The sequence below is a fragment of the Protopterus annectens genome, chromosome 1.part0, assembly GCF_019279795.1.
Source record: "Protopterus annectens isolate FY-2018-M chromosome 1.part0, PAN1.0, whole genome shotgun sequence".
NCBI lineage: Eukaryota > Metazoa > Chordata > Ceratodontiformes > Protopteridae > Protopterus > Protopterus annectens.
The window spans coordinates 453,228,665-453,243,767 of record NC_056725.1 but is presented as its reverse complement, the minus strand read 5'-3'; the positions used below and the strand labels follow the sequence as shown (position 1 = coordinate 453,243,767).

The 15,103-nt window shown below is 45.0% G+C and overlaps 1 protein-coding gene across 2 annotated transcripts in view; it reads right to left on the bottom strand.

Moving 5' to 3' along the window:
* Window positions 1-15,103, bottom strand: part of XPO5 (exportin 5) — a 2,857,558-nt gene that overhangs the window by 508,247 nt on the left and 2,334,208 nt on the right. For both annotated transcript variants that reach the window (XM_044060355.1, XM_044060360.1), the window contains exon 27: window positions 3,090-3,208. In XM_044060355.1, the coding sequence (XP_043916290.1) occupies window positions 3,090-3,208 (119 nt within the window). The remainder of the gene's footprint in view (window positions 1-3,089; window positions 3,209-15,103) is intronic.

The window sequence follows — 15,103 nt, the reverse complement described above, 5'->3', positions numbered from 1 at the left end:
TACCTATGGTCACCCCTCGTTAGTCAGGTCTGACCATAAGCTAATCACCCTTAACATCCACATCCCACCCCACTCCCCAGTAAAGAAACCACCATAAAAGCTTCTCCAAAGCCAACTTCATGCTACTCAAGTCAGAAGTGACAAACTTCATGACACCCATGCAGACGGAACTGAAAGTTCAACTGCTGAATCCTACACTAAGGCACTGTACGAGCACATCCACTCATGCATGAATCGTGCCATCCCAAATAGAACCAAATGCTCTCATCCAAAAAGGAAGCCAATCTGGTGGTCCCCTGCCATAAACAAACTTTACAACAAAAGGAAGAAACTTTTGCAGAAAAGAGGAAAATCCCAGGATGCAAAAACTCCTTACTAGCCTCAGTAAGAAACTGAGATGCCTCAAAATCCTCCAAAGCTAGTTACGAAAATAAAATTGCCAAAGATTCCAAAGACAACCACAAAGCATTCTATAACTATGTCAAGAATCTAAATGGCAATGCTCAGATCTGCTCTGAGCTAAAACAGAATGGCATTAAATATACTGATCCGAAGGATATTGCCAATATCCTGGCAGATCGATTCAGTGCCAACTTCAACCCCCTCTCACCCCCTAAATGGCCCATCTCAATACCGGAAGATTGCCAAATTCCAGTAATAACGGCCACACAGGTACAAAACGCACTCTCTAAAGCCAAGAATACAGCATCCATGGGACCAGATGACATCCCGGGCTGTGTACTACATGAATTACAATATGAACTGGCACCTCACCTAAGTGTCATGTTTAATCATAGCCTCACCTCAGGTTTCGTGCCCACTGAGTGGCACACAGCTACAGTTATCCCAATCCACAAGGGGGGATCCACCTTGGATCCCGAAAACTACCGTCCCATCAGTCTGACGAGCCTTATCTGCAAGGCCATGGAGTGTATTATCATGGAACTTATAAACAAAGACATTTGCAACCTTCATACACTGGACCCCACCCAGTTTGGGTTTGTGAAGGGCCAATCTTGTCTCCTGAACCTGATTGACTTCTTTGAATCAGTCTCCAGAGCCATGAACAAGGGTAAGGTGGTCCACACAGCCTATCTAGACCTTGCCAAGGCCTTTGACACCATCCCCCACTCTGGAATCATAGATAAACTTACTAAGTTGGGCATTAATCCCTATGTCACCCAACGGGTTGCTAAATGGCTTACTGATAGAACCCACACTGTAAAAGTAGCAGACTCCAAATCCAGCTCCAGACAAGTGACAAGTGGAGTATCTCAGGGTTCAGTCCTGGGGCCGCTCTTGTTTGGCATCTACTTCTCTGAAGTACAGGTCAACACTAAGGGACTCTGGCTAACAAAGTTTGCAGATGACTGCAAACTGGGAGCCATTATTGAATCCCCAAATGATGTGGATACTCTACAAAAGGGCCTTACAGAAACAGATGCTTGGTGCCAGAGCCATGGGCTCAAGCTCAATGCCAAGAAATGTATTGTTATCCCCTTTGGGGAAAAAACACGTATCCATGAATTACCATATAGATGGCAGTACACTAAACACAGAAAGTGTGATAAGAGACTTAGGGACACAGGTTGACAGTGGTCTCACCTTCGATAACCACATCGCCACAACAGTCAGGAAATCCTTCTATGTGGCACACCTCATCACGAAGGGCTTTTCATCCAGAAAAAAGGAGGTCATTGTCCCACTGTACTCATCCCTCATTAGACCCATTATAGAATACAACGCCCCATTTGGTATGTACCTCTCAAGACATCTGCAACAACTGGAAAGGCCTCAGAAATACCTCACTAAAAGAATCACAGGCCTAAAGCAGATGCCCTACGCTGACCGCCTTAAAAAACTCCAGCTATACTCTTGTCGCATATCGTCTACTCAGAGGCGATCTCTGCTTAACATACAAGGCCATGTCAAACCCAGAGCTGTTGGACATGCTACACTTAAAGAAATCCCAATCCCTCAGAGCTACACGCTCCAGGGATCTAAACCTTGTCATCACAATAAACAAAACATGCTGGAGGGATAGATTCCTGACCCAGAGACTCCCCAGACTCTGGAATAGATTGCCTATACATGTAAAGCAGAGTGCCTCCTTGGACCTCTTCAAGAGGAACCTTGACGATTGGATGGGAGAAAGGAAATTCACCCCAGGGATCACGTCAGTCGCCCTGCTAGACAGGGGTCCAGGAAAGTAAATAATGTGGTAAGAAATAGCCGGGGAATTGTTATGGCTAGGCTTGTATAGGCCCTAAGGCTGATAGCCTAGTACCAACCTATGAACCTAATCTACCAAGGTCCTTGCACTAACAGTTTAACATATTTCAATGTCAGAGTCTAGGTGACTAACCAGAAGACATACAACACAAAATTTTGTTAGCTCTTCGAGTGGTGGTATCTTTTGGTCACAGTGGCAGCACTTCACAAAGTCAGAAGCCCTGTTCCTAGATTCCTTATCTAGGGAGCTAGACAGCATATTCAATAAAATAGTACAACTTGTGATGTCTAGCAGTCACTGGAGTTGAAAATGTCAGAAATTAGTAGAGAGGATAGACTTAAACAATTATAAGAATACATGCACTTGTACAAGGGGAGGGGATTAAGAGGAGAAAAGTAACATAGAAGCTTTGAATTAAAAACATAAAAAATGTACATAAACAGCCGAAACTAAGATTTTAAACTTGACTACATTGGAAAAATTTAAAGCAAGCACTTACCTTGACCCAAAAGACTGAAAATCCTTCTAAAACTGCTCAATCTAGACAGAATCTTCCGAAACACTGATAGCAGCGAAGAGATTGGTTTAACAATTCAATATGTACTGAAAGGCCCAACTTAAATCACAACTAATTGTAACAAACGTGAGCACTCAGCAATATAAAAAGCCGTAAAATTTGTGTTATGTGAGTGGGGGGGGGATGCTGGCATTACAGGAATTAGCAGGCATGAGGGTACACAGGGTATTCTAAAAAGAGCTGATCAGAGATTGACTTCTCACCATCTGCACATTGCTAAAAGATAGTCAAACTGAAAGGTACCAAAAAAGCAGTAAGTATTCCCAGCTGAAAATTTACCTCATTCTTCATTAAACATTTTCCAAGTTCAGACAGTTCATCAGGATGTGAGGGTCCTCCACTATGAGCAGCATTACTGGCCGGAGTATGGGCAGAATCAGTGGCCATCATTTCTTCATCTGCATATAAAATAAAGACATCCTATTACTGAAAGCTTTGTCTATTACTATATACTCTTTTGGTACTTTGTTGCAAATCAGGTCAGGAATACTACGTGAAAATCAAGCCAAATTCAGTCTGTTGGCACAGTTATCAAAACAGTCGGACAGCAAAATGACACTGGCAGACAGAGGACTATTTCAAGGTCAGCCTGACGGTCAGCAGTTGTCAAGCTGGTCTCGCCATTCACTACTCATGTTATAAACTGGGTAGGTCCTACATCTGCTCCCCAGTTCTGTCTTACAGTGGTTTTGAGATTAACCTTTGCCATGTCATAAATTTAAGGACAAAAAAAAACTAGAACCAAAACTGAAAATATAGTGTGCACACTTACTTTAACAAATGTTTCAGAAGTAGGATTATTGCTGCAGTTTGACTACATAACCACATATAAATTACTGCAGGTGGGAATCAGCCCTTCTGTTCCAACTTCCAGAGCTTCAGGGGATATCTTACAGCAAGTTTTTTTCATTTTCATTTTTTTTTAAATACCAGTAAATGCATCTAGTCTGTAAAGCACATGAAAACCTAATGCATTTGTTCTCTGGTCTCATATGGGGAGTGGCAGAAAATGACATCTACTCTGATACTCAAAACAAATTCCTTTTCTACAAACAAGCAACAAACAAAAGGAATGAAAAATTTTTATTACCTCTTGCATGTTTGCTTGGAAAAAAGCTGACAGAAATGGTTGGACTACTCTTAACACTACTGGATGTCAGGATGGATGCTCGGATCCTGCTGTTTCAGTATGAATTTGCCAATCCTTGAGAAAAGTACAGTTTTGTACCTACCATAAATGTAGATGTTCGAAGATCCACATTGCTGCAGTCCTGACACTTGGGTAGTCCGCTGTCCCAGTCGGCCCGAATACCAAAGTATAAGGCTGACGTCGGTCAAGGCGCATTAGTCTGACGTCAGGACGTCAGGGTACAAATGCGCATGACCGACGTCATTTCCTCAGTCTTTTCTTGCCCCAGATGTCAGAAGACCCTAAAAAGATAAGGCCAAACCAAAAAACAACAACACACCAAACACCCTTGTACCAAATATATGTACAATATATATACACAAAGTCAGAAAGGTACAATCCCACCTACACAACCACCCCTAAAAACAGAGGGGAAGGAGGGAGGGTAAATTGGACTGCAGCAATGTGGATCTTCGAACATCTACATTTATGGTAGGTACAAAACTGTACTATGTTCTTCATCTCACATTGCTGCAGTCCTGACACTTGGGTAGAATCCCAAAGCAGAGGTAAGGGAGGATGGCAAATCACAAAGAAGCAGGAGCTGACAACATGCCCTGTAAAATAGCAGTGGCAAAACCAGCCCTAGATTTAGAGTAGAGAGGAAGGTGGTAATGCTTAGAGAAGGTATGCACTGAACTCCAAGTAGCTGCCTCCAAAATATCCTTAGTTGCCACCCCCCTTAAAAATGCTGTTGAAGTGGCAGTAGCCCTAGTGGAATGAGGCCTAATCCCAGCTGGAATCTCCTTGCCATGATGGGAGTAACAGAAAGTAATGCAAAACCCAATCCACTTTGAAATAGTTTGTTTTGACACAGGCTTACCCTGAGAACTCAAAGCAAAAGAAACAAACAACTGCTGAGACTGCCTAAAATTCTTAGTCCTGCTTAAATAATAACGTAATTGCCTGTGTACATCTAAAGTGTGCAAAATCTTTTCCCCCTTATTTTGGAGATTTGCATAAAAGGTAGGCAAATGAAAAGGTTGGTTTAAAGCCACACTAGAAACCACTTTAGGCATAAAGGAAGGTTTAGTACGTAAAGATACCCTGTCCTTATGAAAAATCAGGAAAGGCTCAACCGCCATAAGGGCCTGGAATTCAGACACCCTTCTTGCAGAGGTAATGGCTAACAAAAAAGCAGTCCTCCATGACAAATATTTCAATTCAGCAGTAGCTGCAGGCTCAAAAGGTTGTAGAGTGAGTTTCTCCAACACAAAATTGAGGTCCCAAGCAGGAGTAGGAGCTCTACGTGGGGGTCTTATATTCTTTGCCCCTCTAAGAAATTGCTTGAACAAAGGATGAGAAAACAATGGTGGGTCACAATCATAGTGAGCTGAAATTGCTGCAGCATGAATCTTAATGGAAGAGAAAGACAATCCTTTGTCCAATAACTCAGTAAGATATTGAAGAGCCACACTCAAATTTGGCTCAGAAACATTCAAATCCTTTGCTGCACACCAAAATAAAAATCTCTTCCATTTTCCTGCGTACACTTTCCTTGTACTAGGTCTTCTGGCTTCCATAATCACATTCAAAACTTGTTGAGGAAGCTGAGACCTGCTATGGTTCAAAACAGAATATGCCAGGCTGTTAGATGAAGAGAGAGTGAAGCTTGACATTGAGTAGATGCCCGTCCTTCTGAGACAATAGGTGTGGAATCAAAGGTAAGGGCCATGGAGGCTTCCTTACCAGACTCCTCAGCAATGGGTACCAGTGCTGTCGAGGCCAATCTGGAGCTATTAAAATCATCATTGGCTTGTCTTGTCTGACCTTTAGGAGTACCTTTGGGAGGAGAGGCAGAGGTGGAAAGGCATACACATGAAGATTTTTCCAACTGAAAGAAAGAGCATCCACTTTCCAGGCTGTGTGATGAAACCTTTTCGTGCAAAACTTTGGCAGCTGGTGGTTTAGAGGAGAAGCGAATAGATCTATGTCTGGAGTTCCCCATGACACTGTCAATGTCTGAAATACATGAAGATCCAGTTTCCACTCGTGGGGATCCATGATCTGCCTGCTTAACACATCTGCTAAGGAGTTCTGTGCTCCTGGCAGAAACCTTGCTTGAAGATTCAGTTGCAAGCTTAACGCAGTCTCCCACAAAATCATTGCTTGCCTGCATAGAGGATAAGAATGTGTTCCCCCTTGTTTGTTGATGTACCACATGACAGTTGTGTTGTCTGTTAGAATCAACACCTGCCCTGGAAGAAGTAAATCCTTGAAAGCCAGTAATGCAAACTGGACTGCTAACATCTCCTTCATGTTGATATGCAGATGCTGCAGTCTGGCAGGCCACTTGTCTTGTATCCACTTTCCATTCAGATGAGCTCCCCAAGCTGTGTCTGAGGCATCTGTCGTTAGAATCTGACTCGCCTCTGGCCGGGTCACAGAGAGTCCCTTGTTTAGGTGACATTCCTGAGCCCACCACAAAAATTCCTTTTGAATGCAAGGTATTATTTGAATGACAGTGTCCAAATCCTGGCAGTGCTGTGTCCATACATTTTTGAGATACAATTGTAGCTTCCTCATATGCAGTTTGGCATTGGGAAGTACCAGAATACAAGATGCCATGAACCCTAAGGCTTGAAGGACTGTCCTTGCAGTCAGCCCGGACTGATGAAATAGTTGATGGAAGTAGAGAGACAGATTCTTTTGTTTGTCCGGGGTTAAAAAGGCCACCTGGGTTGCTGTATTCAGTCTCACACCCAGAAAGCACATGTCTTGAGAGGGTACTAGACTGGACTTTATTTCGTTCACAGAATACCCTAGGCATCTTAGCACTGCTATCACATATTCCAAATGCTGAAGAAGCACGTCCCTTCCTTGAGCCAGAATCAGGCAATCGTCCAAATAAGGATAGATTTGTATTCCTTTTAGCCTGAAGAAAGCTATCACTGGAGCCAGAACCTTTGTGAATACTCTGGGCGCAGTAGATAAGCCAAAGGGCAATGCAGAGAACTGATAATGAGAATTCCCAGCTCGAAAACGCAGATACTTCCTGCAAATTAGTCTGATAGGAACATGAAGGTAAGCTTCCTTGAGATCCAAAGTTACCATCCAGTGATCTTTGCCCAGCAGAGGTAAAAGCTGTTGTAACGTCAACATTTTGAACTTGGGAATGTCCAGATAAGTGTTGAGGATAGACAGATCTAAAATTGGTCTCCACGTGTTCCCCTTTTTTGGTACTAGGAACAGGCGAGAATAAAATCCTAGGCCTCTTTCTGGCACAGGAACCGGCTGAATGGCCCCTATTTGGAGCAACAGAGAAATTTGCTTGTGAGCCTCTTTCCTTTGTTGAGGAGGAATGTCTGGCATGCCTTTGAAAGGAGGCAAGGTATGGAAATAAAACCTGTAACCGTGGTGAATGATATCCAATACCCATCTGTCTTGGGTAATTAAACTCCAGTTTTCTTTGAAAAGAGCCAACCTTCCCCCCAAAGGTGCTGCCAGACGAGAAGATTCTGGCAGCTGAAAAGGCAGGTCATTGGGTCTGTTTACGAAAGGACTGACCCCTGCCCTCACCAGAAGACTGAGCAGGTGAACTCCCTGTTCTAGGCCTAAAAGAACCTTGAGCTCTGCCTCTACCACGTCTAGACCTACCCCTAGACTGGGAATCATAAGCAGGATATGTCCACCCCTTGGTAGGCCAATTTCTACTAAACTTCGGAGGCTGAACCTGCAAAAAATCTTTAACAGTCTGCATAGACTTAGCCTTGTCTTCCATTTTCTTTAGAACTGCTTCCACAGGTGAACCAAACGACACATCAGATTGTAAAGGAGCATCTAAAATCCTTGTTTTCACATGCTCAGCTAAATTCTGATCCCTCAACCAGGCGTGCCTGCGAAGAACCGAACCAGTGGCAGCCACCCTCGAAGAGGCCTGCACAGCATCAAAACCACATTGCAAAGAATGCTTACTCACCTGTTCAGAAACATGAACTAAATCCTGCAACTCTTTACACTCAATACCTTCCGCCAAAGCATCTACCTTAGACTTTAATTGTGAAAGGAGATAATTTTGGTATTTCAACATGTGAAACTGGCAATTTAAAGCTCTCATGGCCAAAGTGGAAGTAGTATACACTTTCTTTCCCCATCTATCCAAAGCCCTTGCCTCTTTATCTGGAGGAACAGGATTTTTAACAACAGAAGCCTTAACACCTTTAGGCCCCTGTGAAACAGTTTCTGGGTCTGCCCTAGGACTCTTAAAAAGATACTTATGAGCTTCAGGCACCCTGTAATATCTATCTGGTTTAACTGGAGCAGGGGGCAAAGAGTCAGGGTTCAGAGAAGCCTCTGCAAAAACATCCTCCACCACATCTAGAACAGGAGGTATAGCTAAAGGCCTATGCTGGGGAAGAAACAAAAATTCCCTAAGCCTTTTCCTGGAATCAGAGAAATCCTGACCTTCCCATTTAAAATGCTCCCTCATGGAATGAAGAGTCTCTGAAAATGAAAAATCCTCAGGAGGAGAAGCAGAAGGAGTAGAATCATCTACATCAGAATCAGAGTAAGTGGAATACTCCTGCAGGTCTTCAGCCGAAGACTCAGAAGCATCCGAACACTGCTCAAAACTCCCAAGCTCAGGTTCCACCCTAGGCCTCTTATCAGGAGGGGGCATAGAACCTCTAATCATTGAAATCAAATCTTCTGCCATCTTAAGCATATGCTTCTTAGGTACAGACCCTGAAGAACTAGGGGTAACACCTGAAACAAAACCTGGTCTGCCCCTGGGAGAAGCCTTGGAAACAGCAGGGGAGGGCCTAACAACCTTAGGAAGGGAGGGAAGAACAGCTACCTGAGAAGCCCCTTCCGCCTGGCCTACCTCCTGAGAGGTCACATCTTGCAGTAACAAAGTCTCTCCCTGGGATTCCAAAGAAATTTCTGGCAGAACCCCTGGCTCCACCGAGCCCTCTAAAGAACCGACGTCCGGTACGGACGGTTCTTCCAGCCTAGGCTTTGCTGTTTTGTCCTTGCGCTTTTTGGAAGCGGGCCGGAGCATCCGACGGCATTTTATAATTACACCGCTTCCCAAAAACTAACCTGGCACAATCTAATCTTCTCTTTATAGTGCGTTTGTTAAATCTAGCACAAGAGCGACAGCCAACAACGTCGTGCTCAGGCCCTAAGCAAGGTATACACAAGGTATGGTAATCCCTATGAGGTATCTGTTTCCCACAAGAAATACAGTTATTCACTTTTTCTGACATCCGGTAAAATACTGAGGCAAGAAAAAAACAAAATATTCCCCAACGGGGTACTTAGCCAACTTGGATTCGGTCTGAAACTCCGACTTCGGAAAATCTCAGAACGCCAACCTGCACTTGCAAAACTGCTTCTGCATCGGACCACGCGGCAAAAAAGACTGAGGAAATGACGTCGGTCATGCGCATTTGTACCCTGACGTCCTGACGTCAGACTAATGCGCCTTGACCGACGTCAGCCTTATACTTTGGTATTCGGGCCGACTGGGACAACGGACTACCCAAGTGTCAGGACTGCAGCAATGTGAGATGAAGAACATCAGGGTCGGGTGCCGAGATACTTCTGACATGCTTAAATCTGGCTACATTATTATTCTGCGTGAACAGCATGGCTACATGATTATGCTATGGTTTATGAATAAGAAGCTCCTGAGGATTTCTAAGGTAATGTACCCATTTTAGGGCGAAGTTGTTTTTTCAGCTGAGTTAACTGGTTAAGTTCAATGTGTGGCTCAGTTATTAACGGATACTGGTATTACAATGCTACTGGTTAGCACCTTAATGTGCAACAGCTGATGTGAAAATTGGCCTAAAAAGATGTTGACTGCTGCTACTGAATTGTGCAACACTTGACGGGTGTGCATTTGCTCCCCCTGGATGAAGTCAGATTGGGGTATGCTGGGGGGACGATAAACAAGATTTCCTACCTGTGATAACGTGAAGGGGTAAATGCCAGTTTTCTTTTTTTTTTTTTTGGGTGGGAGTAAGGCATGGCAGAAATAACAGTTAATTTATCAGTTGTATTAGTTGGAGAGTTGTCTTAAGAGGTAGCTGGCATAGTGAACGTTAAAAAAGAAGTTATGTACTCACCCATAACGCTCCATGTTTGTAGTTCATCTCGCTCTTCATTCTTACACTTGGGTTCGGAGCCGATCCTCGGATCCGACTCGGCCAATTCACTAGCTCAAAGTCTTCTAGTTAGCTCGTGGTAAAGAGGTATCCCAGAATGCACCACTGACATATCCCAGATCTTGTTTGCTGCTACTAGTAGAAAAACTATAGCGAAAAGAACAAGCCATGGAGAAAAGTCTCAAACGTAGAGACAATAATGGTGTTAATTCCCCAGGTCCTCGAAGGAGGGGGCAGAAAGGTGGGTTAGTAAGAATTTAAGACGAGATGGACTGCAAACATGGAACGTTATGGTGAGTACATAACTTCGTTATGTTCTGTAGTCCTATCTCGCCTTCATTCTTACACTTGGGACAGAGTCCCTAGCACCTTTATGTCGGGCGGCTCACGGAAATATACTTCTGAGTACTGTGGAACCAAAGGAAGATCTGTTCCCGGAAGTCAAGTCCAATTTGTAATGAGTTATAAATGTATGATGGGTAGCCCATGTCGCTGCTGCACAAATGTTACCCATTGAAATTCTGGCTTGGAGGGCCACAGATGTAGAAATAGACCTGGTAGAGTGGGCTTTCACCTTAAAAGGGAGATCTTTGCCACTGGACGTATAAATGAATGAAGTGCAGCTTGAAATCCATCGTGATAAAGTAGGTTTTGAGACTGGTAAACCCATTCTTGAATCTGAAAAGGAAATAAACAATTGATCTGACCTTCTGAAATTCTTGATTCTACGGAGACAGAATCGTAATGGCCTATGAATGTCAAGCTGGTGAAATTTATATTCTGTCTTATTGGAAAAATTTGGGAAGAAGCCAGGTAGTTCAATTGATTGATTGATATTAGCCTGTGAAGAGACCTTGGGAACAAATGAAGGGTTGGTCCATAGGGAAACTCTGTCTCTGCGGAAAACCAAATAAGGCAGCCTAATACAGAGGGCTTGAAGTTCTGAGATCCTTCTTGCAGATGTGATGGCCACTAGAAATATGGTTTTCCATGAAAGGAGTTTGAGATTGCACGTTGCTGACTGTTCAAAGGGAGGAGAAGTAAGTTTATGTAAAACATAATTCAAATCCCAGGGTGCCACAAGGTCCATGACGGGGGTCTCAATGTGGCACCTTTAAGAAAGGCTCTGCACAATCTATGCGCCATAAGGTTAGGTTCATTAGCCAAATGGGAGGTAGAAATAGCTGCCAGTTGAACTTTAATGGTGGCAGCGGCTGACCCTTGATGAAAAAGTTGTTTAAGAAATTCCAAAATCGCAGAGATGGGGGCTGTATAAGGATTGAGATTTCTATCGCGAGCCCAAAAGGAAAACCTTTTCCATTTACTGGCGTAAATCTTTCTTGAAGGTTTGTAAGAAGATGACAGAATATGTACAGCAGGAGAAAAGTCGTGAAGCCTGACTAGCGATGGAACTGGAGCAGCCACGCCATCAAGTTGAGGGTGTGGAGAGAGGGATGGAACACCCCTGACATATGCGTCAGTAGATCTGGCACTGGGTCCAGAATCCAAGGTTCATCCATTAGGTGAGGCCTGAGAAAGGGGAACCAAATCTGATGAGGACAGTAAGAAGCAATGAGGATCATCTTACTTCAAGGATTTTGCTTTCCGAATGACTTTTGATATCAGAGGAAAAGGTGGAAAGGCAAAGAAGTCCCGAGGGCCAATTGTGAACAAGTGCCTCTCTGGGTGTCTCCCCCTTCAGGGGGATCAGGGTGAAGTAGCTGCTGCATTTGGCATTCAGAGGGGTGGCGAAGAGATTGCAGAAAGGCTGTCCCCATCTGCTAAAAATCTGTTCCACAATGTGTAGATTTAGAGACCACTCGTGAGGCATGAGCATTGCCCTGCTGAGCCTGTCGGCTATCACACTGGTTATCCCCGGAATGTGCGTTGCAACCAGAAAGCGTTGGGAAGACATTGCCCACTCCCAAACTCGAAGGGCCTCTCTGCATAGGGGGCAAGATCTAGTCCCTCCTTGTTTGTTTATGTACCATACCACTGACATTGTCCGAGTGAATCGCAATCATCCCAAGAGAAAGAAAGCTGTGAAGTGCTTGCAATGCCAGGAGCACTGCTCTCATCTCCAGGACATTGATATGCAAATTAGCTTTTGTTCTTGCCACGTGCCTTGGACTGTTCTCCCTAGATAATGCCCCCCACCCTATCTGGGAGGCATCTGTGATCACGGTGGCGACTGAGGGAGACAGAATAAATGGTCTGCCTGTAGTCAAATGGCTGGACTGGGTCCACCAGCGAAGACTCTGTTTGCAAGATTCTTATCAGGATGGGGTGAGACAGAGGTAGTTGCTGTAGAGACCACTGGGCGAAGAGTAACCACTGCAGAACTCTCATGTGTAACCTGGCTAATGGGACTAATGTTATCGTGGAGGCCATTGTAGCTAGTACCGTCTTTTGCTTTTCGCTGTGGAAGTAGACTCCAAATTTGTTGCCTGAGATTCTGGACTCTCTCTATGGGGAAGTAAGCCCTCATTGTAACAGTGTTTATTTCTCCGCCAATGAAATTCACATGCTGAGAGGGTGACAATGCAGATTTTTGCCAGTTTATTGTAATTCTTAGTTGCAAGTAAGTCATAATGGTGGTGTCCCTGGCTTGTAATAGTAGATGCCTGGTGGTGGCAGTCAGGAGACAGTCGTCCAGGTACAGAAACACTTGAAATCCAAGACGTCTCAAGTGAGCCGTTACTACTGCCATGCATTTGAACACCCTGGGGGTTGTGGTGAGACCAAAGTCAGAGCATGAAATTGGTAATGACTGGCTCCCAGCCGGAAGCGTGACTCCTTGATGCTCTGTCCATTTTGATGTGGTAGTATGCATCTCTGAGATCTATGGAGCACATCCAAACGTCTTTCCTAACAGCGGGAGTATAGACTGTAATGTGACCATTCGGAACTTGGACTTCTTTACAGATTCTTTTAACTTGCTGAGATCCAAGATGGGTCTCAAGTCCCCTGTTCATTTGGGCACCAAAAAGAATCTGGAGTAAGTCCCTAATCCTACTTGATCTGCGGTGACGTTTTGATGACTTTTCAAGCAACTTTTGGATTTCTACAGTTGCTAAATCCCTGTGATTGGGTGGAACATCCACGATTCTTTTGGTCTGGGGAGGTGGGAAAGAGAAGGGAATACAGTATCCTCTGGTAATTATCCTTTGTACCCACTTGTCTTGTGTGATGTTGTGCCAGGCTTCTGGGTACAAAGACACACGACCCCCGACTGGCTCCAGAGATGCACAGTCGGGCCTCCTTTCAGGAGCACTGGTAGGGACGACCACGAAAGGAATCGCAGTTCCCCTGATTCTGCAGGCCTCCCCTGCCTCTAGGGTGATGTCTACTGTTACTTCCTCCTCCTTTGCCTCTGGAGAAGGAACCACCCTGTGCGTCCTGGAAAAACTTCTGAGACTTTTTAAACCACATCTTTCTGCCCTCTGACCTTTGGGATAGGGTCTGGAAGGAACGGAAAAACCACAGCAGACAGGGCTTTCCCTTCCTGTTCGCACCTGGTGAGGGTGTCCTTTATCTTAAGTCCAAATAATGAACGAGGATCCATCAAAGGGGGTGTTGGTAAAGGTAGACTTGAAGGCCTCAGAAAAATTACACAAGCGCATCCAGGAGTGCCTTCTAAGGGAAACTCCTGAACCTGCTGCCCTACTCTCTCCATCCACTGCATAAGATATCAGTCTCATGGAGGAGTTAACAGAATTTAAGATAGACATCTGTGTGTTAAGCTTATCAGATACCGCTTCAGATACGTTACCTTGAAGAGCATCTCCTAGCTCTTACAGGAGATCTCTCTGGAGCCTAGTGAAATGAGAGAGGTAATTCAGCGATCTAAGTGTGAAAGCCGCTGAAGAAAAGACACGCTTCCCGTACATGTCCATCGTTTAAGAGACTCCTTGCTTGGTGGATGGATAGTTGAGGAAGTCTCAGCTAGTTCCTTTCTGGTGGCTGCTTCCTCTCTTGAAGTACTCGAGGACTAAAACCATAGCATCTGCTGGCACGCCCTTGGTGAGAAATTCATTGTCCTGAGGTGCTGATAGGAATTTATTGGGTAATCTAGGAACTGGTTCCACAGTATCAGGAGATTCCCACACCTTTCGATTCACTAGATCCAACAGTTTGTCGAAAGGTGGAGACACCCAAGAGGCAGAAGGTTGAGATCCCAAAGCCTTCAGGTACACTGACTCCTCATCAGAAAAGGAGGTGGTGGGCCAGCCACCTCTCTGTTTCAGGATCTCAAGGATATCTACAAAGGAGATATCAGAGGACGACTTGGGGGACCCTTCTGACTCGAGGTCAATGTCTGATGTAATGGACTCATCAGGGGAGTCAACATGCTTCCTCTTACAAGTTTTCTTCTGAGTGGGCTCATCAGAAGGGTATTCTGGGGAGGTCTCGGAAGACTGGGGACCACTCATGGAGGGTTCCTGAGGCAGAGAGTCTCTGCTGTGTTAAGTGAGAGAAGGTGCTGAGATGGAGATCAGTGCTTTAGGGGGAAGAGTATTGGTGCCCCTACGTGGAACTGAAGACATGGACAGAAAACTCATCAGCTCGAAGGCCGACCCCCTCGGCTCCGAGGACACCCCTTGTTCCCAAGGAGATAGGCTCTGAGACAGATGTGGGGTCTGAGGTCACCTGAGCTGAAGCACCGAGAGGTAGGCTTGGAACCGAAGAAGTTCAGGTCCAAGCGTCCCCCTTGGGCCCGACCAGAGAGCTTAGGACCCTAGACCCCACTGAAGGTACCGAAGATGTTGGAGTGGATACCGGAACCAAGAGACCCACAGAGGTAGCTGGAACCGACCTTTCCATGGCAAGTGGCATCGACATCGCTGGCTCCGAAGTGCCGGTGTGGCTCGGAGGAGGAATGGCGATAGGGTGAATGGGCTTAGTAGGTTCTGGAGCCGACTGGGATGGAGCCGAAAGTAAATTTGCCAATGCTGATGTCTTCAGAAGTCTGCGCACCACTCTCTCAATGTCAT